This window comes from Lissotriton helveticus, chromosome 2_1 (genome assembly GCF_964261635.1).
Source record: "Lissotriton helveticus chromosome 2_1, aLisHel1.1, whole genome shotgun sequence".
Lineage (NCBI taxonomy): Eukaryota > Metazoa > Chordata > Amphibia > Caudata > Salamandridae > Lissotriton > Lissotriton helveticus.
The window spans coordinates 1,204,031,920-1,204,049,962 of record NC_136059.1 but is presented as its reverse complement, the minus strand read 5'-3'; the positions used below and the strand labels follow the sequence as shown (position 1 = coordinate 1,204,049,962).

Genomic DNA, 18,043 nt, shown 5'->3' with positions numbered 1-18,043 from the left:
CACACAGAACGCGTGCTCCGGCATCCATGAAAGAGGGCTGCGCTCGATTTCGGCTCCCGACAGCCTCATACGGTCCTGTCTGGGCCATCCAACACTCGTTCCCCAGCGATCGCCTCCACAACTCAAAACTGCAGCTCCGGTGCACTGCAGATGGGTCCCAGCAGTCCTCAACACGCTGCCACACGGTCAGTGTCTATTCACCTCATCTATTCCTCGACTCTAGCAAGATGGGTGAAAGAGGTGATGAAGAATGCTGGAGTTGAAGTGAGATGGTTTGGTGCGCATTTGGTGAGAGGTGCATCCGCTTCAAAAGCTTTTATGATGGGTGGTGCTTTGCATAATGTTGTAAGATGTGTTGATTGGTCTAATGACTCTGTTTTTAGAAAGTTTTATTTTAAACCTGTGATTAATGCAGCTACTTGTTTGTTAGAGAAACTTTGAACTTGCAACAATCTTAGCCTCCGGTCTTGTCATAAAATGCAGATTTTCATCAGCTTTGATGGAAAGAAAATCTGGATTTTATTAAAGACACAGAGGCTAATATTATCCCTCCCTTATCCCTAACCTGTTTAATTACTGTTGTTTGTTGTTTCGCAGGGCGTGGACAACAATGAAACTCAAAGATGGTTAATTGTTAAAGTGCATACTTTTTTGCATGGATTTTCAAGCTGTTGTTTTATGGACTTATGTTTGTGTTTTGTGGTAGTGTAAAAAAAAGAAGGAAGATGGCTGGTGGTTTTGGCCCCTTGTTGATTCTTAGAACTTTGGTTAATGTTCTTAATTATATAAAGGTTCTGCTGTGGGTGACACAATAAAGGAAGATTGCAATATTCTTACCCTCCCGTCTTGTCATTAAATCTTACCCCAGACCACCTCACAGCAAGATTTCTGAATGCGAGCGGTCATGTTGAGATACCATCTGTTCGCATTGAGGAAGCTGCGGCTCAATTAGAATATCTACTCGAACGGCAGAAAAAAGCATCGCCCTCTTGCACTGCGCTTGGGGCCATTCACACTGATTTTACCGCATGGGACAAACACCAGGTACTAAAAATCAGTGTGAACGGCACAAAGTAATGCACTCCGCTGCTTGCGGAACTCTGTGTTGCCCGGCAGAGCTTTTAGTCACTTCACATAGCAGAACTCCGCCCAGTCCTGACCATAATTAGCACCAAATGTTGCACGGATGTGATCAATGATGTTATAGAAGATGTCATGAGGGATGAAATATGTGGGGAAATAGCAGCGCATGGAGAGGGCGTACGTCATATCTGCATATGCACTTTAGCTACTGTAATGACATGCTTATTTTCAATTGGATAAATAAATATATCAACTCTGGTATATAGTGAGGAATGAACATTGCAATTAACAATGAATGTCTTGAGAGTTATGAAAATAGTTGATATCAGATACTGAGAGGTGCAAATGTCTAAACATTTCTATTTTAAAGGCAGTTGTATATGTGCAAGGAAAAATTGCAATCACTCACATTGAAGTCATTAAATAGCTGGAGTGGCAAGATCCATTGACCGTCTGCTGGGGTGGGAGGGGGTATCATTTGAGTGACATGTCAATGCACCAATGGTGAAAAGGTATTGATTGGGAGCCCCTTTATATTTATGTACTTTTTGTAGGATATTTTTTGGAAAAAATGAGGCTGGCAATATAGCTAAAGCTGTCTTTAGGCCGGACTTCAAAATTACGCAATGAATCTGTGGAAAAGACTGGGGCCCAAATTTACAATATCCTTAAATTGCCATTGTGCTATGCAAAATACCGCAAGGCAACAAAAGTGCTTCAGTGAGATTTAATAAGCCATGTAAAGCCATCTTGAATGATTCTGCATGGTTACCATATCTAGAGTAACGCAAAGCAGTGCAAGTCGCTGCCTTGTATTACTCTGCGCTGGAAAGGCGTGCCATGGGTGGAACATTGGGTGTTCCCAGACATCCACCCATGGATTTTGGCACATTCCCAGATTAACTAAGATTAAAAAACCTGGGAATGTGTGAAAAAGCTATGATTTCCCAATAGAGGCATAATGAGGAGACATTCTTTTATTTCTCCTTGTTATTTCCTCTTTCTACATGTACTGCATTATGCAGCATGCATAGCAAGAGGGAAATGCCTCTGATGGTGGTTGTTTTAGTGCAGGAAGGTGTTCCTTCCCTCAAAAAAACAATTCTACCTGTAATGCAGGCACCCTTGCACCATGGCACAAGGGTGCCTGCATTCGTGCAAGGCTGCACTGTGTGCACCAGCGCAGCGCGAGAGAGAGAATGCCTCATATATTAGTAAATAGGGTGCATTCCTACCCCCTTAACTGATGGGGAAGTAGACCTGGTAAAAATGTGCCACTTACTACGTCACGGGCCACTAGTTTCATTGTGCTTCCTTTACGCTTTTCCTTGGTCATTGAAGGTAGTCAGTTGCACTGCTTTAGTCGATTAATGATAGTGGTGGTTCAGCTTTAGAATTGCTGGCTAAAAGACACATTAATGGCCAGATTACGAATTTAGCGGTTGGCACAGGGTTCGCCCCACTGCTGCACTGCTGAGCCCATGGTGAGGCTGCCCGCCAGTTCAGCAGATTCCTCCTGTCTGGCGGGCTTTTTTTTGGGATACCCACGGTGGTGCCTTTAAAAACAGGCAACACAATGGGCACGCCAAAAACAGTTCCTGCACAGCATGGACTGAAAAGTCTTTGTTTCCTCTCCGCCAAGGTCGCGGCCAAGCATATGGTTGCCACCTTACCACTGTAACACCACCAGGGAACGGCAGTTCCCTGGCTGCTTCAGCAGGGTTCTGGCAGTACCACCACCCATCTCATAATTGGGCAGTAGGGTGACCGATACCACCAAGCCCCGTGAGTCTGGCAGTCTGTGGACTGCCAGACTCATACTCAGCCCCTAAGTAGTTTTAAATTCCTTGACTCGGATGGAGTCAGCAGATATAGGAGCCAAATCAGACCAGATGGTACGAGTATGTTAGTGTGCTGTGGTGGGGATGAGGAGCACTCACACTCATTCATAAAAACATGCACTCAGTGTGGCACACGTAAGATGTAGTGCGGCTGCACAGTGTTTCACATATGCAGTTCTAGCTGAGACAACAGGTCACCTATCTGACTGGCACACTATCAGTCTCAAAAATAAGGACATTTTGGTATTGTGATTCTGGTTTAAGGTGCAATGTCATTCATCTTGTAAATTAGTCCAGAGGTGCTTCTTAAGGAAGTAACTGGATTGTCTATGGTGGGCCAGGTGGAATTTCTCATCTCACAAACACACATTTTTCTCTGTGTGATGAGTTTTGAAGTTAGCAAGCCAGATTCAGTCATGGGAATCCTGCATATGTCTATGGCTGACAATGTGTAGCACATAGGAATACATATAATTTTCTGACCTTGGAACCGTTTTGAAGTAGATATTTGGCTATCTTTGTGATAAGTATGATTTTACCTGATCGTTGTGGCTTGTGATACTATGTTGTATCAATGGCCCACTGTAGCACTGTTGGGAAGAAATAAAGTGAGTTTTAATAAGGAAAAGTGGATGGGGTCCCATCTCCCGGCTTCCCTCATACTTTAGTGCAATCAACTTGATCATTTGGATTCACAATTTAGTCAACCTGCAGTGGGGCACACATACAACTTCCCTATGAGTGGAACGCTGACTTAGTCATTTACCACTAAGTGGAACCAAGACTAATTAGTACGAGGAGGTCAAACAGTAACTCAATGCCATTCAGCATTTACACCCCAAATGATACCGCAAGGATGCCCTATTTATTAGCAACCATTGTGGCTGCATCCCTATTTAATACCAGTTTGCACTCTATGTCTTTTTTTTGTGCTACATTGTTTCTTGAACCTAGGGAGCATTGCAGGGTTTGAAGGTTTAGAGCATTGGTTCACATATACTTTGCTGATAATTTTCTTTTTGTTTTTATTTTAAGCATTCCGATTTCCAGTATACATTTGTTGTGAATTCCAATTTTCTGGTTTCCAATTTTCAATGTTTTGCAGTGTTTTAAAAAATGGAAAGGCCAGTGGTTATCAGTGTTTATCGTTTCTACCTCCATAAAAACACAGGGATGGTGTTTTTATGGTGCTAATAAATAAGCTGAATTTATTTATTTATTTCCTTCACTCCTTCATTCTTATAGCCAACCCTTCTTTTCTTCTTTCCAGCTTCTAACTCCTTTATTTGAAAGTTTAATTTTAATTTGCTCTTCCAATTATCTTTTCGTTCTTTCACTTACCTCCCTGGAGTTCACATTTCTCAGCTCTCAAACTCTTCTTACCAGCTGGCCAGCCTCACGCCTTGTCAAAGATGTGCATGGATGGATGAATGTTTGCACCTCATTAATATCTTGTTGCAGCAGATAAAGAGTGGCTCGCAACAAGAGCTTCCATGACAGAAAAGTGCGTAGAGGTAGGGGCTATACTTATACTGCTTTGACACCAGAAGGCAACATATCAGTAAAGAGTCCAGCAGAATTCTGAGTTTTCAAGTCACTACTGAACAGCATAAAATCCCTTTGGTGTTGTTTTATTGGGTGTAATCGAGTTTAACGAAAACCCAGAAATCATATTTGTTAAACATTATATGGAGAGAGAATAGTTCGAGGAAATGAGCGAGTTACAATGGAAGGTCAAGCAAGTGAAGTGAAGGTTTGGTACAGAAGACTTGTTGCGTCAAGCAAAACTAGCAAAATGTGAGTGCTAAGATGGCCGGTGGTTATGTCATTATCTGCATGCCCTTACATACCAATATGAATCTTTACATTCAAAGAGGAAGCTCGGTGGGTCTTTCAGACTGCCATGAGATGATGAAGGAGTGGTCTGGGAGTAGTGTGGGTTGTATGTGGTGCTGCAGAGACCTCTTGCACAGATTGTTGAAGGACAGCGTGGGGGGTGGGGCAATGGGAAACAAGAATGAGGCGAATTTTAAAGCTACTTCTCTGAAGTAGAACAGATCAAGAGAAGAGAGAAGAAATGTTGTGATGAAGTGTTACACCATATGTAGGTTTGTGCAGACAGGAGGATGCTAAGGGAAGCATTACGTTAAAAGACAGGGAGCCAAAATGATTGCGAAGACTCTAAAAAGGGAGGAGACTGGTTATAAAAACAATTCATACATTTACTCACATAGGTTCAAGTCTTCATTAGCATAAAAAGTCCAATTATTTTGGTATTTGAGTTTCAACTTTCCACCAACTTGGATAGGCATTGATATACCAAGTGTACATTCATCAAGTTTAAATGCTGAGAAAAAAGCATTTGTTTTTTATAGCCTTTCCACCTTTTCCTTGCACAGTAAAAAATATTTCTCCTATAGGAGAAACTCCTTCACTTACACTCACATCAATTTGTAGAGTGTTTCCTCCTCATTCCCACCCTGGATAAAGATTGACTCCTACTCTTGACATGCATAAATATCCAATCATATCAAGATGGAGAATGGGCCTAGCCAAGGTTTGTGACTACCCACAAACTTACAAGTTTGTGGGTTATTCACCATCTTCAGACTGGAATGCTCATTCACATTTTGAGAATTTGAACTCATTAAATAGAACATTTGCACACTTAAATTCAACGTAAGTGTGGAAATTTTTTGAGGCTCACTTGACTCCCTGTACATTGTGCTCAACACAACCATTGATGTCATGGATCAAGGAGGATGTAGATATATGAATACATTTTGAACTCACATATTTGTGGACATGAATTAATCTTAGATGCATACAGAGAAAAGGGTGCCATACAGTGCAGTAGAATGCTCTATGAAGCAACCATTACACTGAAGCGTAGCTGATAGATTACATACAGCCAGATTCATCAATGTCCCGTTTTGCGAGTCCTTAATAGCGATTATTAAGGAATCGCTATTAAAGACTCGCAAAACGGGATTCATGTAGAAATCGCAAAACAAATTGTGATTCCTACAGCTTCCTTATTTGCGATTAGCAAATTGCTAATCGCAAATAAGGAATACCTCCCCATTCATTCCTATGGGCCTAAAGGCCCATAGGAATGAATGGGGAGGTATTCCTTATTTGCGATTAGCAATTTTCTAATCGCAAAGGCCCATAGGAATGAACGGGGAGTTATTCCTTATTTGATGCGATTTCAAGGGTGCCAGGGGTGTCCAAAGGACACCCTGTAGCACCCCTGAAATGAAAATGTAGACTGATGTTGCGCACACACATGTCCAAAGGACATGTGGGTGTAACATACAACTTAGAAAAATGCACTAAAGTGCATTTTTCTAAGTTTTGGCTATTTACCACGAAGTCAGACTTCGCAGTAAATAGCGGCAAAAAATAGCGAATTTGCAATTTTTAAAAGGTTCATGAATAGCATTTAAGGAATCTCTAATTGAGATTCCTTAAATGCGATCGCAATTTGAGATATCGCAATTATTTGCGATTTTTCAAATTGCGAGTTCATGAACAATTGATGAATTCCAAATGCCATTTTTCGGGCGCAAATGGCCGATTTTTGCGATTCGCACCGTTTGCGCTCGCAAAAATGCTTGAGGAATCTACCTGTATGTCTCATAGAAAAATCTTTGTGCATCAAATAATATTTATGCCTAAGTACAGGCTTGGAGGACTTCCTAGCTGGGTTCACAAGCAAAAATTGGTAAACCTGCATGAACTTGCTTGTTGGTATTTCATGAGGGAAGGATTTTCAAGGTGGGTGTGACATCCTGACATGCTATCTGGCATGCAACAGCACCCATGTTTATGTACAGTGTGTGTTCTCATTCTATTGTGGAACTGTGAGGGTGGAAGCCTAATAGCTGTCCAGTTGTGTTGCTTTGCTGTGAAATAACGTGTTGCTGTGCTGTGAAATAAACTTTTACTTCACCACGGAGTCGGAGAGATTCAATACTGGCACCCAGCAGAGGAACAAGCCTGCCAACCGCAACCAGCAGCACAGTGCACAGTGTTCATGAACCCAATGAGTTGAATTGTTTAAGACTATCGAGGAAAATCGGTGTGTTCTGCAAAACGTATGAGTAGCTGCGGTGAAAATGGCACTCTTTATGGACAGTTATTAAAGTAAGTGTCAGAATTTATTAAAACATAATTCATAAAGGTCAATGATAGCGGAAACGAGGAGGAAGAAGGTAATTTCAAATGTAAATACTTTTCAACGTTACATCCTTTGAACATTTGGAAGTATGAATAGTTCCCAGAACGTTGCCGGTTTCTGCATTCTCACTGCTACGTAACCTCGGAAGGAAGTTGGAGCGTCAGTCACGAAGTGTGGTACGTCAGACGCTATGACGTGAGAGGCGACGTGGGGGGCATTTTAGTTGAGCCCTGTAACCATAGCAACGTGAGTTAGTTGATCAGAACTAAATTATCGAGTTTGTGTTCTTGCAGCAAGTGGAAATTAAGAGGAAGAATAAAAAATACACAAGCGCAAACTGAGAAATAAGTTGTGATATTATATAAGAAACAGTAATTTTCTTGTTCTAAGACTTTGGAGGAAAACAATGGTCTCTTCCAACTGTCATTTATTGAACTTTGGGTATCCCATAGAATACATTACTTTCTTGTTCACTAGTACTGTATTAAAAGTCAAAATGCAATTTGAGCCACATGCTAAATTTTTACAAAACAAAGGAGAACCACTGATCTCATGGACAAGATGGAAAGAGGAGTTCCTCACATTCATGAGGGCAATTGATAGAGAGAGAATGGGGTGGAAAGGAAAAAAAAAATTTACAATATTTTCTGGGGTCAGAGGGCTAAGTTGTTTTCAGAGCTCTACCACAGATTGTGGCTGCAGAAAATTATATAGACACTAATGTATAAAAATAAATAGGCCTTATTAAGAATGGAACAGAGATTCAAGCCTATAACTAACATTGCTCTCAATAGGTTAAAGTTTTACACCAGAGCACAAAATGAAAATGAATCTTTTGATGACTTTTTAATGGTGTTAAGGTCCTTAAGTATGTGTTGCAATTTCGGTACAATGACAGATGAAATGATCAGAGATCAGATTATTGTACATGTTAGAAAGAAACAAACTCAAGAACAACTTTGGATAATGGGAGACCATAAACTATCGGAAGCCATATCCACCGCGAAAGCTTTGGAACAATCAGAGAAGTGTATGCACACTGTGTGAAATGTGAACAATAAGTCCAAAAATGTAGAGGAGGTGTGCACAGTTAGAGGTAAGGTGGAATAACATACGGAGGAACAATGCACTATGCTATCAAATTTTGGATCCAATATATTTTGCAGGAGTAACAATAGAATTCTAAAGAGATATGACAAACATGAAAAAATTGGGGCAAGTTACAGCTGTGGCAGTAGAACACATATTGTGCCTTATGGGGGATGTTCTGCATTTAATATAGAATGTAGGAAATGTGTCAGAGTCGGACACTTTGCCAGTGTGTGTGTAAAGACCAGACGAAAAGCTTTCTTCAAGCATGTTAGAAAGTATCTTGTACTTCAGAGAGATGTGATAACAAACATGTGTGTGAGTGTAGTACGTTGGGTATGAATAACAAAGATTTTGAAGTATCCGTTGTTGATGGCGAAACAAATTTAAGTACTACAGATTACGAATTAGTCAAGAAAACACCCATGCGCATGGTGTAGGTAGCTGGAGTGGATTTGGAGCTTGTGGCAAACTCAGGATCTCCATGGACCATTATTTCCAGGCAGTACTATAGAGAAAAGTTAAGTAATGCATGTGTACATAAAGACATTTTACCACCTGATATTGTAACTGAAAGTTTTGATGGTTCTAAGATCAATATGGATGGATATCTGAATGTGTCACTAAAGTTCAAGGGTAGAGTGGCGCAAATTAAACTATATATTGTTTTGAAAGGATTGAATGTCTTGGGATGGAGAGACCAATGGAAGTTAGGAATCATTCTAAATCCCCGTTCCAAAGAGCCTGTGTTGTTAAATGAAGGGGAATGGTTGAAACAAAGGGCTGTCATAGGATATGGTGATAAGGATTTTCACATTAACCCCTTCAGCGCTAATGACAAGGGTAACTCGTCATGGACTTTCCATTGATTTCAATGGAAAGTCAATGGAGCTCAACCAACACCCTTAGCAGCCAAGTGGTTAAAGGAAAATTTAAGACAGTATTCACAGAGAAACTGGGTAACTTGAAAAACTACTCTCACAAAATCAAGCTAAAAAATAATAGTGTTCCAGTCAAACAGAAATTACGAGGTGTACCAATCAATGTCCCGGAAGAACTTAGAGATATTCTCGATTAATTAGTTAGCGAAGGCATTATAGAAGTGATAAATTCAGCTGAATGTGTTTCACCCATAGTTTTGGTTTGCAAACCTGACCAAAAATTGAGAGTATGTGTGGACTTTAGAGCTTTGAAAGCTGGAATTGTTGTGGATTGTCATTCCTTGCCCAACATTAACGATGTGGTGTCAATGTTGGAGGGTGCTAAAATATTTTAAACACTTGATCTAAGATCGGCTTACCACGAGATTGAGTTGTCTGAAGATTAAATAAAACTTACAGCTTTCATCACACCACAGGGGTTGTACCACTACACCAGGATGCCATTTGGTTTAGCTTCGGCAGCTTTGGTGTTTCAAAGAGTGATGTTTCATATTTTCAGGGATGTAAACAAGTTTGTTAAGTGTTTCCAAGACGATATTTAGATTTGTTAATCTAATGATGAAGAACACATGAAACATTTAATAGAAGTGTGTGAAAGTTTGGAAAAAGAATGGGTTAACTCTAAATGCTCACACATGCAAAATGTTTAAGGTATTTGTTGAATATTTAGGACCCACCTTGTTGGGGAATGGGGGTAGTTCCAACACTATCTAATGTAGAAGGCATTGTTAATGTTCATTCTCCCACGAATAAGGAACAGTTGTTATCATTTGCTGGCATTTGTAAATATTACAGTGTTTGTCAGCAACTTTGCAAAAAAAAATGGAACCTCTGAGGAAATTGTTGAGACAGAATACGATGTTTGAGTGGCAGGATGAACAGCAGAATGCATTTGAGTCAATCAAAGAGGATATTGTAAAAGCGCCCACTTTAAAACCATTCTGCATGAAGAAGGAGTGTGTGATTACGGTTGATACTATCTTATATGGGATTGGTGGAGTTCTTTAGCAGAGATGTGGTAAGGAAGAATGGAATGTGGCTAAATGAATCTGAGCTCAAGTATTCGGTCATTGAGAAAGAATTGCTTGCTTGTGTTTGGGCAATTGAGCATTATCGAAATTATGTGTGGGGAAGCAAATTTGTTCTTAGAACAGACCACAAGCCACTAGTGAATATCTTATCCCCAGGTGGTGGATGGAATTCAACAGCGTGTATTACAAGATTTACATCTAGATTGCAGGAATATTGTTTCAAAACAAAGTTTGTGCCAGGCAAAAACAATGTGACAGCTGACTTTATGTCACGCCATCCTTGTCAACAAAGTGAGTTGGAAGTTTTGGATGAGTCTGATTTTGTGACTAGTAATTTAGATATAGTTTCTGGTGATTTTAGTGAGATCTCAGAAGAAAATTGGAGAGTGTGTGAGGAGGAAGATCAATTATGGCAAACCATTAAACGACACTGCAGTGAATAGTGTAACTGCACTCCTTATTCTTTTCAGCTTCTCCTAACTTATGAGTGAAAGTACTAATTTTTTTTAAAAAGTGCGTCTACCTTATCAAGAGATGGGATCCCCCACTCTTTACGTAACAAACTACACACGAGGGCTGTAGGGACACCACAGCCTAGATAGAGCACAGCTTTTGGACAATCAATGTCTCATTTCATTTCCCACGATGTGTATCATCATTGTAAAACAAAAAATATATTACAGATTATACCTATGCGTATTGTTTTTATATTTCAAAACAATTTCATTACCACTGCATCAACATATAAATATTTGTGACAGTGAAATCTACTCTGATTTCCAATTTTTGCTTATTTTTATTTTTTATTTTTTTTGTTTGAATATGTTTTATTGGTTTTACAAAAACATGAATACAACATCATTGATCGAGTCAAGCTATAGCAAAGCATGTCATCTCCACAAGTCTACACAACAATCACATTGCATCTTTGTACTCAGGATGTTACCTGTGTCGTATCTTGTGGAAAAGGGGGTAACTTGGCACGAGGTAGGTCACTGTGGTCTAGTGGTATGTCAAATGTCATGGCCTCAACTCCCAATGATCGTTGCCAACCAGTAGCTATTGGGAGGTTCCATCCTGTGTCATGTGACACTACCCCGGTGTCCCGGCCTCGTGTGTCTGCGCAACGTTAGCTGCCAACTCCGGTGGCAAGACCAGTGTCCCGTTCCCTCTCCTCAGGGCTGACATGAGGTCTGTTGCCTTTTCATCTCGTGGCCAAGATCCGAGTACCCAGTGTGTCTATTGCTGTGTCTGAGGCACTAGCGTGCATCCCTCCCACTCAGGTCATCCAATGCGCTCATAGTATAGTGTGGTCGTGGTCGAGCGTGACAGTGTTGCCGTGGATATGTGTGCTTGTCTGTGACAGCCTGAACAGTGGACCTAGCAACGGAGCCGTCTCAGCTCACAGAATCTAGAACTGGCCAAGCGGTCAATGGAACAGGGGAGAAAGAAGAGGGAAAATGAAAAGATAAAAAGAAAAAGAGAAAAGAGAAAGATTGGGGGAGAGTCAACTTGGAAGTGTGTGTTGTGCGATATGGTGAGAGCGTGCTAGTTTAATAGGAGCTGGGTGTGGCTGTTGTGTGCGGTCAATTCCTACTTGTCTGTCAGTGGACAGTCAACTCGGTGGTGGGTGGGTGGGCCGCGGTGCGTGGGGGGGTACATTTGTGCAGTTCTGCTGTGTGTATGGCCACCAGGGTTTAATGTTCGCGTGAGCGGGCCGCAGGCACCCCAAGGCCGGCGTGTCGTGTCCGCTCATACGTGGGGGCTCCAGTATTCGGGCATCATGTCCTCAGCATTGCACGTTTCGTCGTGGCCGCGTCGGGGTTTAATGACCGGCGGAATTCCCTGAATCTGGCATTCTCGGTGGAAGGAGCATAGTATCCCATCCCAAAGGTTTGCTATGGGAAATGCCCTAAGCCTCGCTGTCTCTTCCCTGTGGAGAGTAATGCTCTCTGCCCTTGCCCAGTTGTCAAATGAGGTGCGCCAATGCTCAGCGAGCGGTGACTCTCTGCGTTTCCAATGTTTGGTGAGGAGCCTCTTAGCCGTGATGAGGCCCAGGTCCCAGAAGCGGGAGGGGACCTTGTTGTGCTTCGTTCTCTTATATAGGCCCAATAGACATGCCTCCCACGTATGTGGCACTTCGTGGCAGTGCTATTCTCCAATAGCGACAGGACCGCCCGCCAGTACATCTGTATCCTTGGGCAGAGCCTTCCAATTTTTGCTTGTAACATCCAAAGTATACATATGATAGAGTTCTAGCACAATATAAGTGCAATGCATGTAACTTTACAAACAGAAACGATCCCAATACATTTGGGGTTCTTCGCTGAACCCTTCGTCAGAGGGTAAATATAGAGTCCTTGCGATAAGGAATAGAACAGTCTTGCAGTCCTCTACAGCGATATTGAGTTACATATTGAAACAGCTGGAATTCGCACTCTTAAAAAGAAGTAGAAAACCATTAAACGATACATAATGGATGGGCGGCCAAAGAAAAAAGATTGATGTGCTGAAGTCATCCCTATGTTCAAGATTGCAGATGAATTGGAATTAGAAGGACAGCTAAAGTACTAGAGAGGAAAGTGTGAACCGCCGAATTGAGTGAATGAGGTAATACTGAAAAAAAACTCATAAATCTCATCCAGGCATGTCTGCCATGAAACGTTTAGTGAGGAATTTCATCTGGTGGCTGGGTATGGACCACATGGTTGATTGCATATATGCTTCAAGTGAAAAGATGTTAAGAGTTAACACACCACCTTTCAAAAGTGTAGAGTGGCCTGATGAACCTTGGAAAAAAATTGGCCTTTGACATTTCGGGTCCTTTGAGGTGTTTGCCTAATACTCGAGATTTACCTTGGTTGTAATGGATTATCACTCCAAGTGGCCCGAGATAAAATTTGTGTCATATACCACAACTAGTGTAGTTACAGACTTTTTTAAGGAGGTGTTTGCAAGAGAAGGATGTCCGTCCATGATAGTAACAGATAACGGTGTAAAGCTTACATCCACAGAGATGGAAGAATTTCTTAAGTGTCATGATACTAACATTGTTACCTCTTCTTTGTATGAACCATATGAAAATCGTCAAGGTGAGAGGTTCAACCGACTTCTGAAGGGATATGTTTCTGAAGTGGTTAAATTTGGAGGAGATTGGAAAGTTTATTAAGAGAAAGGTTGTGGTTGTACTGTATTACACCACACACAATCACTGAAGTCAGTCCTTTCAGTCTTCTCAAAGGGAGAGATCCTGCATCCAAATTGTGCCCATGGTGGTTTAAGGAGAAGAGCAGAAGGGGATGAAAGAATGAGCTGGTGGTGGAAAGTGCTGCAGAAAAAGTAAGAGCAAAGCAAGACAGAACCAAGTTTTGGTATGAAAGTGGAAAACCAAAATACATGAGTTTAAAGTAGGAGATTGGATGAGAATCAAAAAAAACGGTTTGGTCACTAAATGTTTGGAAAAGTATGGTAAGGCCATTCAAATCACAAGAGTGTTTGCCGAAAGTGTTATCACCCAAGATGGCAGGTTGTGGAATGTTAGGTGTATTGAAAAGTGTCCTAGTGAAACCTGCAGGTTGAATACTAATGAGGAAGTTATAGATAACTCAATTGTAAGGATGAGTAATTCGGTCCATAGGCGTGACCATGATGAGGCGAATTCGTACCCACAAAGAAGATATTAATGGAATTGAAAGGTACTGTTGCTTCAAGAGTTAAAGGGTCATGTTGCATTAGACAACCTCCCATAAGGAAGTCTGATTTTGTAAGTTAGAATGTCTTTTTAAAATTCTACTGTGTTATTCTTTTATTTATTTTTTATTTCCTATATGGTTGTTTATTTTAATTTGTATAAGGGAGGTATGTAACATCCTGACATGCTATTTGGCATTGTGTGTTCTCATTCTATTGTGGAACTGTGAGATTGGAAGCCGAGGGGTGTCAGTTGCACTGGACCTCCTAGCTGTCCAGTCGTGTTGCTGTGCTGTGAAATAAACTTATACTTAAACTTCACCATGGAGTCGGAGAGATTCAATAGTGGGATTGGCAACATGTTTTACACAAGGAAAGTATTTTTGCAGTGCAGAAATGGTGACATGTTACATTTACATTTGCCGTTCTTTTTCATATATGTGTGCATTCTTTTGAATATGTATCAGTTGCAGAGGCCTAGAATTTCTTCTGGAATTATTTGAGAATGTTTCCAATTCAGATTTTGTTTCTTCAAAAGTAGGTGTGAGCCTTCAGGTGTAAATGTCTTACTTTTGAGAGTGATTTCTTGTCTACTGCAGTTGCTGATAAAAGGTACTACGTGGCTGGCTGGCAGTGGATGAGAAGAAAGACATTCTGATCTGTTGGGTGCAGAGTTGCCAAAAAGGCTAGCATGTCTAGGTGTATTCCCCACTTTCATATCAACCTCCTATCGGTTTATAAAACTACACATTTTACTACCTTTAAATATCATGTTTTAGCCTGCAGGTTTCTTTGTTTTTTGCTTTGTTTAACAGCTTTTCTTTGTTTTCCAGTTCCAAATTGTTTCTAAATTATGTTGTGAACAATCTTTTACAAATTATTGCATGTGTGTGATGGCGCCATATTCAACATACTCTGTGCAACAAATGGAGTTGTCTTCAAAATCTGAGGCTTGGGGCATTTTTGTCTTGCCGGGAATTTCCCTGGTGGACTGGAGCCTTTGGAGGCCCATCTGGCCCATTGCTGGTGCTTTGATCTCCTTCCTAGCTTCCCCAGGTAATTACAGAAGGCCCAGGGGTGGTGCCTTAAAAAGGACGGCAAAGCATTGCCCCACCTGCTGCGAGCACAGCAGGTAAACACACATAAATAAAATGGCATATCAATGTCATTTTACTTTGCTACCGCAGTGTAAGGGCAGGGAGCGGGTTGAATCCTGATATTGAAGGATGAGCTGCTGCATCTGCCAATGCACATGTTGGATTGGTCGGTTGTCTTGTGACGACCAGCCTGACAAGCGCACTGCAGACCCAGCAATTCCAGTGCTGAATGACAGCAGAGGGATTGCTGGCACAGGACCCTGCCTCACAATGAGCACTGGGTTAGCCTGCTCCAACCATTCCTGGAGCTGCTCTTGTGCTGAAAGACGCATGAGAGCAGCTCCAGGATTGGTTGGATGTGCCTTTCTTTAGGAGGGAAGGAAGTTCTTCCCTTTCCTACTCTTCCAGGATCCCAACAGGATAGGTGAGACAGGAAGCCAAAATGATGGTGAGTTTTTTGGCATTGCTCCTCACCATATTTTCATGCTGCTAGCTGGCACTGAGAAGGCAACGAGGACAGAATTTAGGACAGAAAGAGAGAGAAAAGGGAGAGAGATGAGAGACTGAGGACAAAGGGAACATGGATGGTCTGAACATTTTACCAGACCTCCTTTCCGTTTGCAGTCTGGCCCTGTCCACTGAAAAACCTTGGGATCAACACTCAGAACTCACTTCACTTTGATTTTTATCATCATCATGCACAAATATCTTTCTTGTTACACTTTAAGTTCTCATTCCAAGTTGATCACATCACACTTTTGCTTACTAAGCAGTATTGTTTCATTCTGTGAAATATTTTTTTTCCAAATGACCAAATTCAATAAATAATTTGAAAATTGTAACTAAATCCTTCACATGCACAATTCAAAGAAACACAAACATTGAGGAAGATTTCTGATTGGGTGTATCTTCCCATTTGGGGAAGTATCATGGTCCAAAGTGTCTCAACGCATAGCTGAGCACCTGTTTTTATGCCCCTTCAACTGGCTTGATTTCCCAACAGTAATGTAAGCAAGGTTTGCCTCTCTGTTTCTGAGATGTGCTGCCTATAATATTATACTATGTCAGAGAACTATTGGGTTAAATACATTCCCTTTCCATTTTGCGGGTGCATAAATACAGCGCTCGGCTCTTGGTTAAGCCAACGTAGCCCATCATGATAAGGTTCCTAGTGGCATGCCCATAATGAAGCGTTACAGGAGATATGTCTGGTGGTGGCATAAATCATGTCACAAGATTACTGAATGCGCCTTACTCATATACATTTGCAGTTTCATGGAGGCACAGTACCTTGGCTAGCTTGAGTCGCAGTCTTACCAACAGAGGGGGAGGGATTTGCAGAAGTTGTTGTCAGTTCTGTTGACCCTGCAGATATGGTGATAAAATAAACATTGTTATTTTTAACCAATGTGAATGAAAAGAATTGATCTTACAATTAGTCAGCATGTAACAGGCAGGATTGTATCCAAGGTTGTCATTTTCAGTGCCTGACCATGTCAGCCAATGGAGAGCGGTAGGGCGCTCCACTCCTGCCTAGATTTATCTGCCGTCATGTTAAGTATTTCAAGAAACATAACTGCCCCATGCTTCAATGCTGGTATTTTGCTCTACACTATTACAAAGCATTCATTTTGTTCCTGTAAGCGCATTTTTTTTTAAATTACTTTTTAATTGGTCAACATACAGTTGTCTCCTGAGAGATTGACACAAAATTAAAAGCAAGACCCTTGCAGATAAAGCTTGCAAAATACTCAAATTTCTGATAGACATGCTGAAACGAGGTGAATCCATCAGCAGTTTTTCCAAAAGTAGGATTTTCAGGTCACTGAAATCTAAATCAGACCCTAAAACGCTGGGCAAGAAAGTCCTGATTGCCATGGCTGAGTTTTTAAAAGCCAACGCATTGTTCTATACATTTGTCCTATTTCTGCAGACCCCAGGAAGGTTAATTCCATAAAGACATCGCCCTGACCTGGCATGCCAGCAGTATGTTAGCTGCCACACACAGAGCTTAATTTTGTGCCGGTGGTTGCAGGCGGTAGGGAGATTTGGGGACAGGGGCTTCTTTATCATCATCAAACTTTGACTCTGAGAAAGAAAGTCCGAAAAGGCATGCAGAAGAAGGACGAAAAAGATAGTAAAATAGTAACAAAGATAAACAAGCATTGGAAATGCAATAGGTCTCGCAGCATTAGAGTTAGTGCATTTAGAATTGTTTATGGGTTTTTTGTTGTAAATCTTTTGCATTTTTATTTTTTGTAGCCAATGCTAAAGAATTACAAATCAAAAAAGCAATAAACATTTGTAAAAGCTTTAACTAAAAATCACTAGTAGATACAAATGCTGTAAATTGTACATAACTTGGCATGTAGACTTTTCTTTGAACTTTCACGTGTTTGTTCACACATACATGCCGGTACAGTAGCATGCATGCAGTTCTCCAATACATTATATGATATTGAATATCATATGTCTGTGACGGCAATATATTATTCTTATGGACGTAATGTGTATTTACACGTGTTTACATTTTGTGTGTGTGTGTATACATGTATAAATACACACGCAATCACAAAAACCCGCAAACAATTATTTGATGTCAGCAGTCATTCGTGCAGTCTTGTCATGCGAGATCAAATCAGGCGCTATGCTGATGAAAACGCTTGCATATGGTGGGTGGATTAAGGGCCAGAGACTCCTTTTTGTCATGGAAATGTTTTTGGTTACTTGGCGTTGCGTGGGTGAGTGGCGTTGCGTGGGTGAGTGGCGTTGCGTGGGTGAGTGGCGTTGCGTGGGTGAGTGGCTTTGCGTGGGTGAGTGGCGTTGCGTGGGTGAGTGGCGTTGCATGGGTGAGTGGCGTTGCGTGGGTGAGTGGCGTTGCGTGGGTGAGTGGAGTTGCGTGGGTGAGTGGCGTTGCGTGGGTGAGTGGCGTTGCGTGGGTGAGTGGCGTTGCGTGGATGAGTGGCGTTGCGTGGATGAGTGGCATTGCGTGGATGAGTGGCGTTGCGTGGATGAGTGGCGTTGCGTGGATGAGTGGCGTTGCGTGGATGAGTGGCGTTGCGTGGATGAGTGGCGTTGCGTGGATGAG

General features: G+C 41.5%; 1 protein-coding gene across 2 annotated transcripts in view; it reads right to left on the bottom strand.

The window, feature by feature from the left end:
* EMCN (endomucin) overlaps window positions 1–18,043 on the bottom strand; it is a 754,511-nt gene that overhangs the window by 467,524 nt on the left and 268,944 nt on the right. For both annotated transcript variants that reach the window (XM_078676082.1, XM_078676083.1), the window contains exon 2: window positions 16,246–16,320. In XM_078676082.1, coding sequence (XP_078532208.1) covers window positions 16,246–16,320 — 75 coding nt within the window. The remainder of the gene's footprint in view (window positions 1–16,245; window positions 16,321–18,043) is intronic.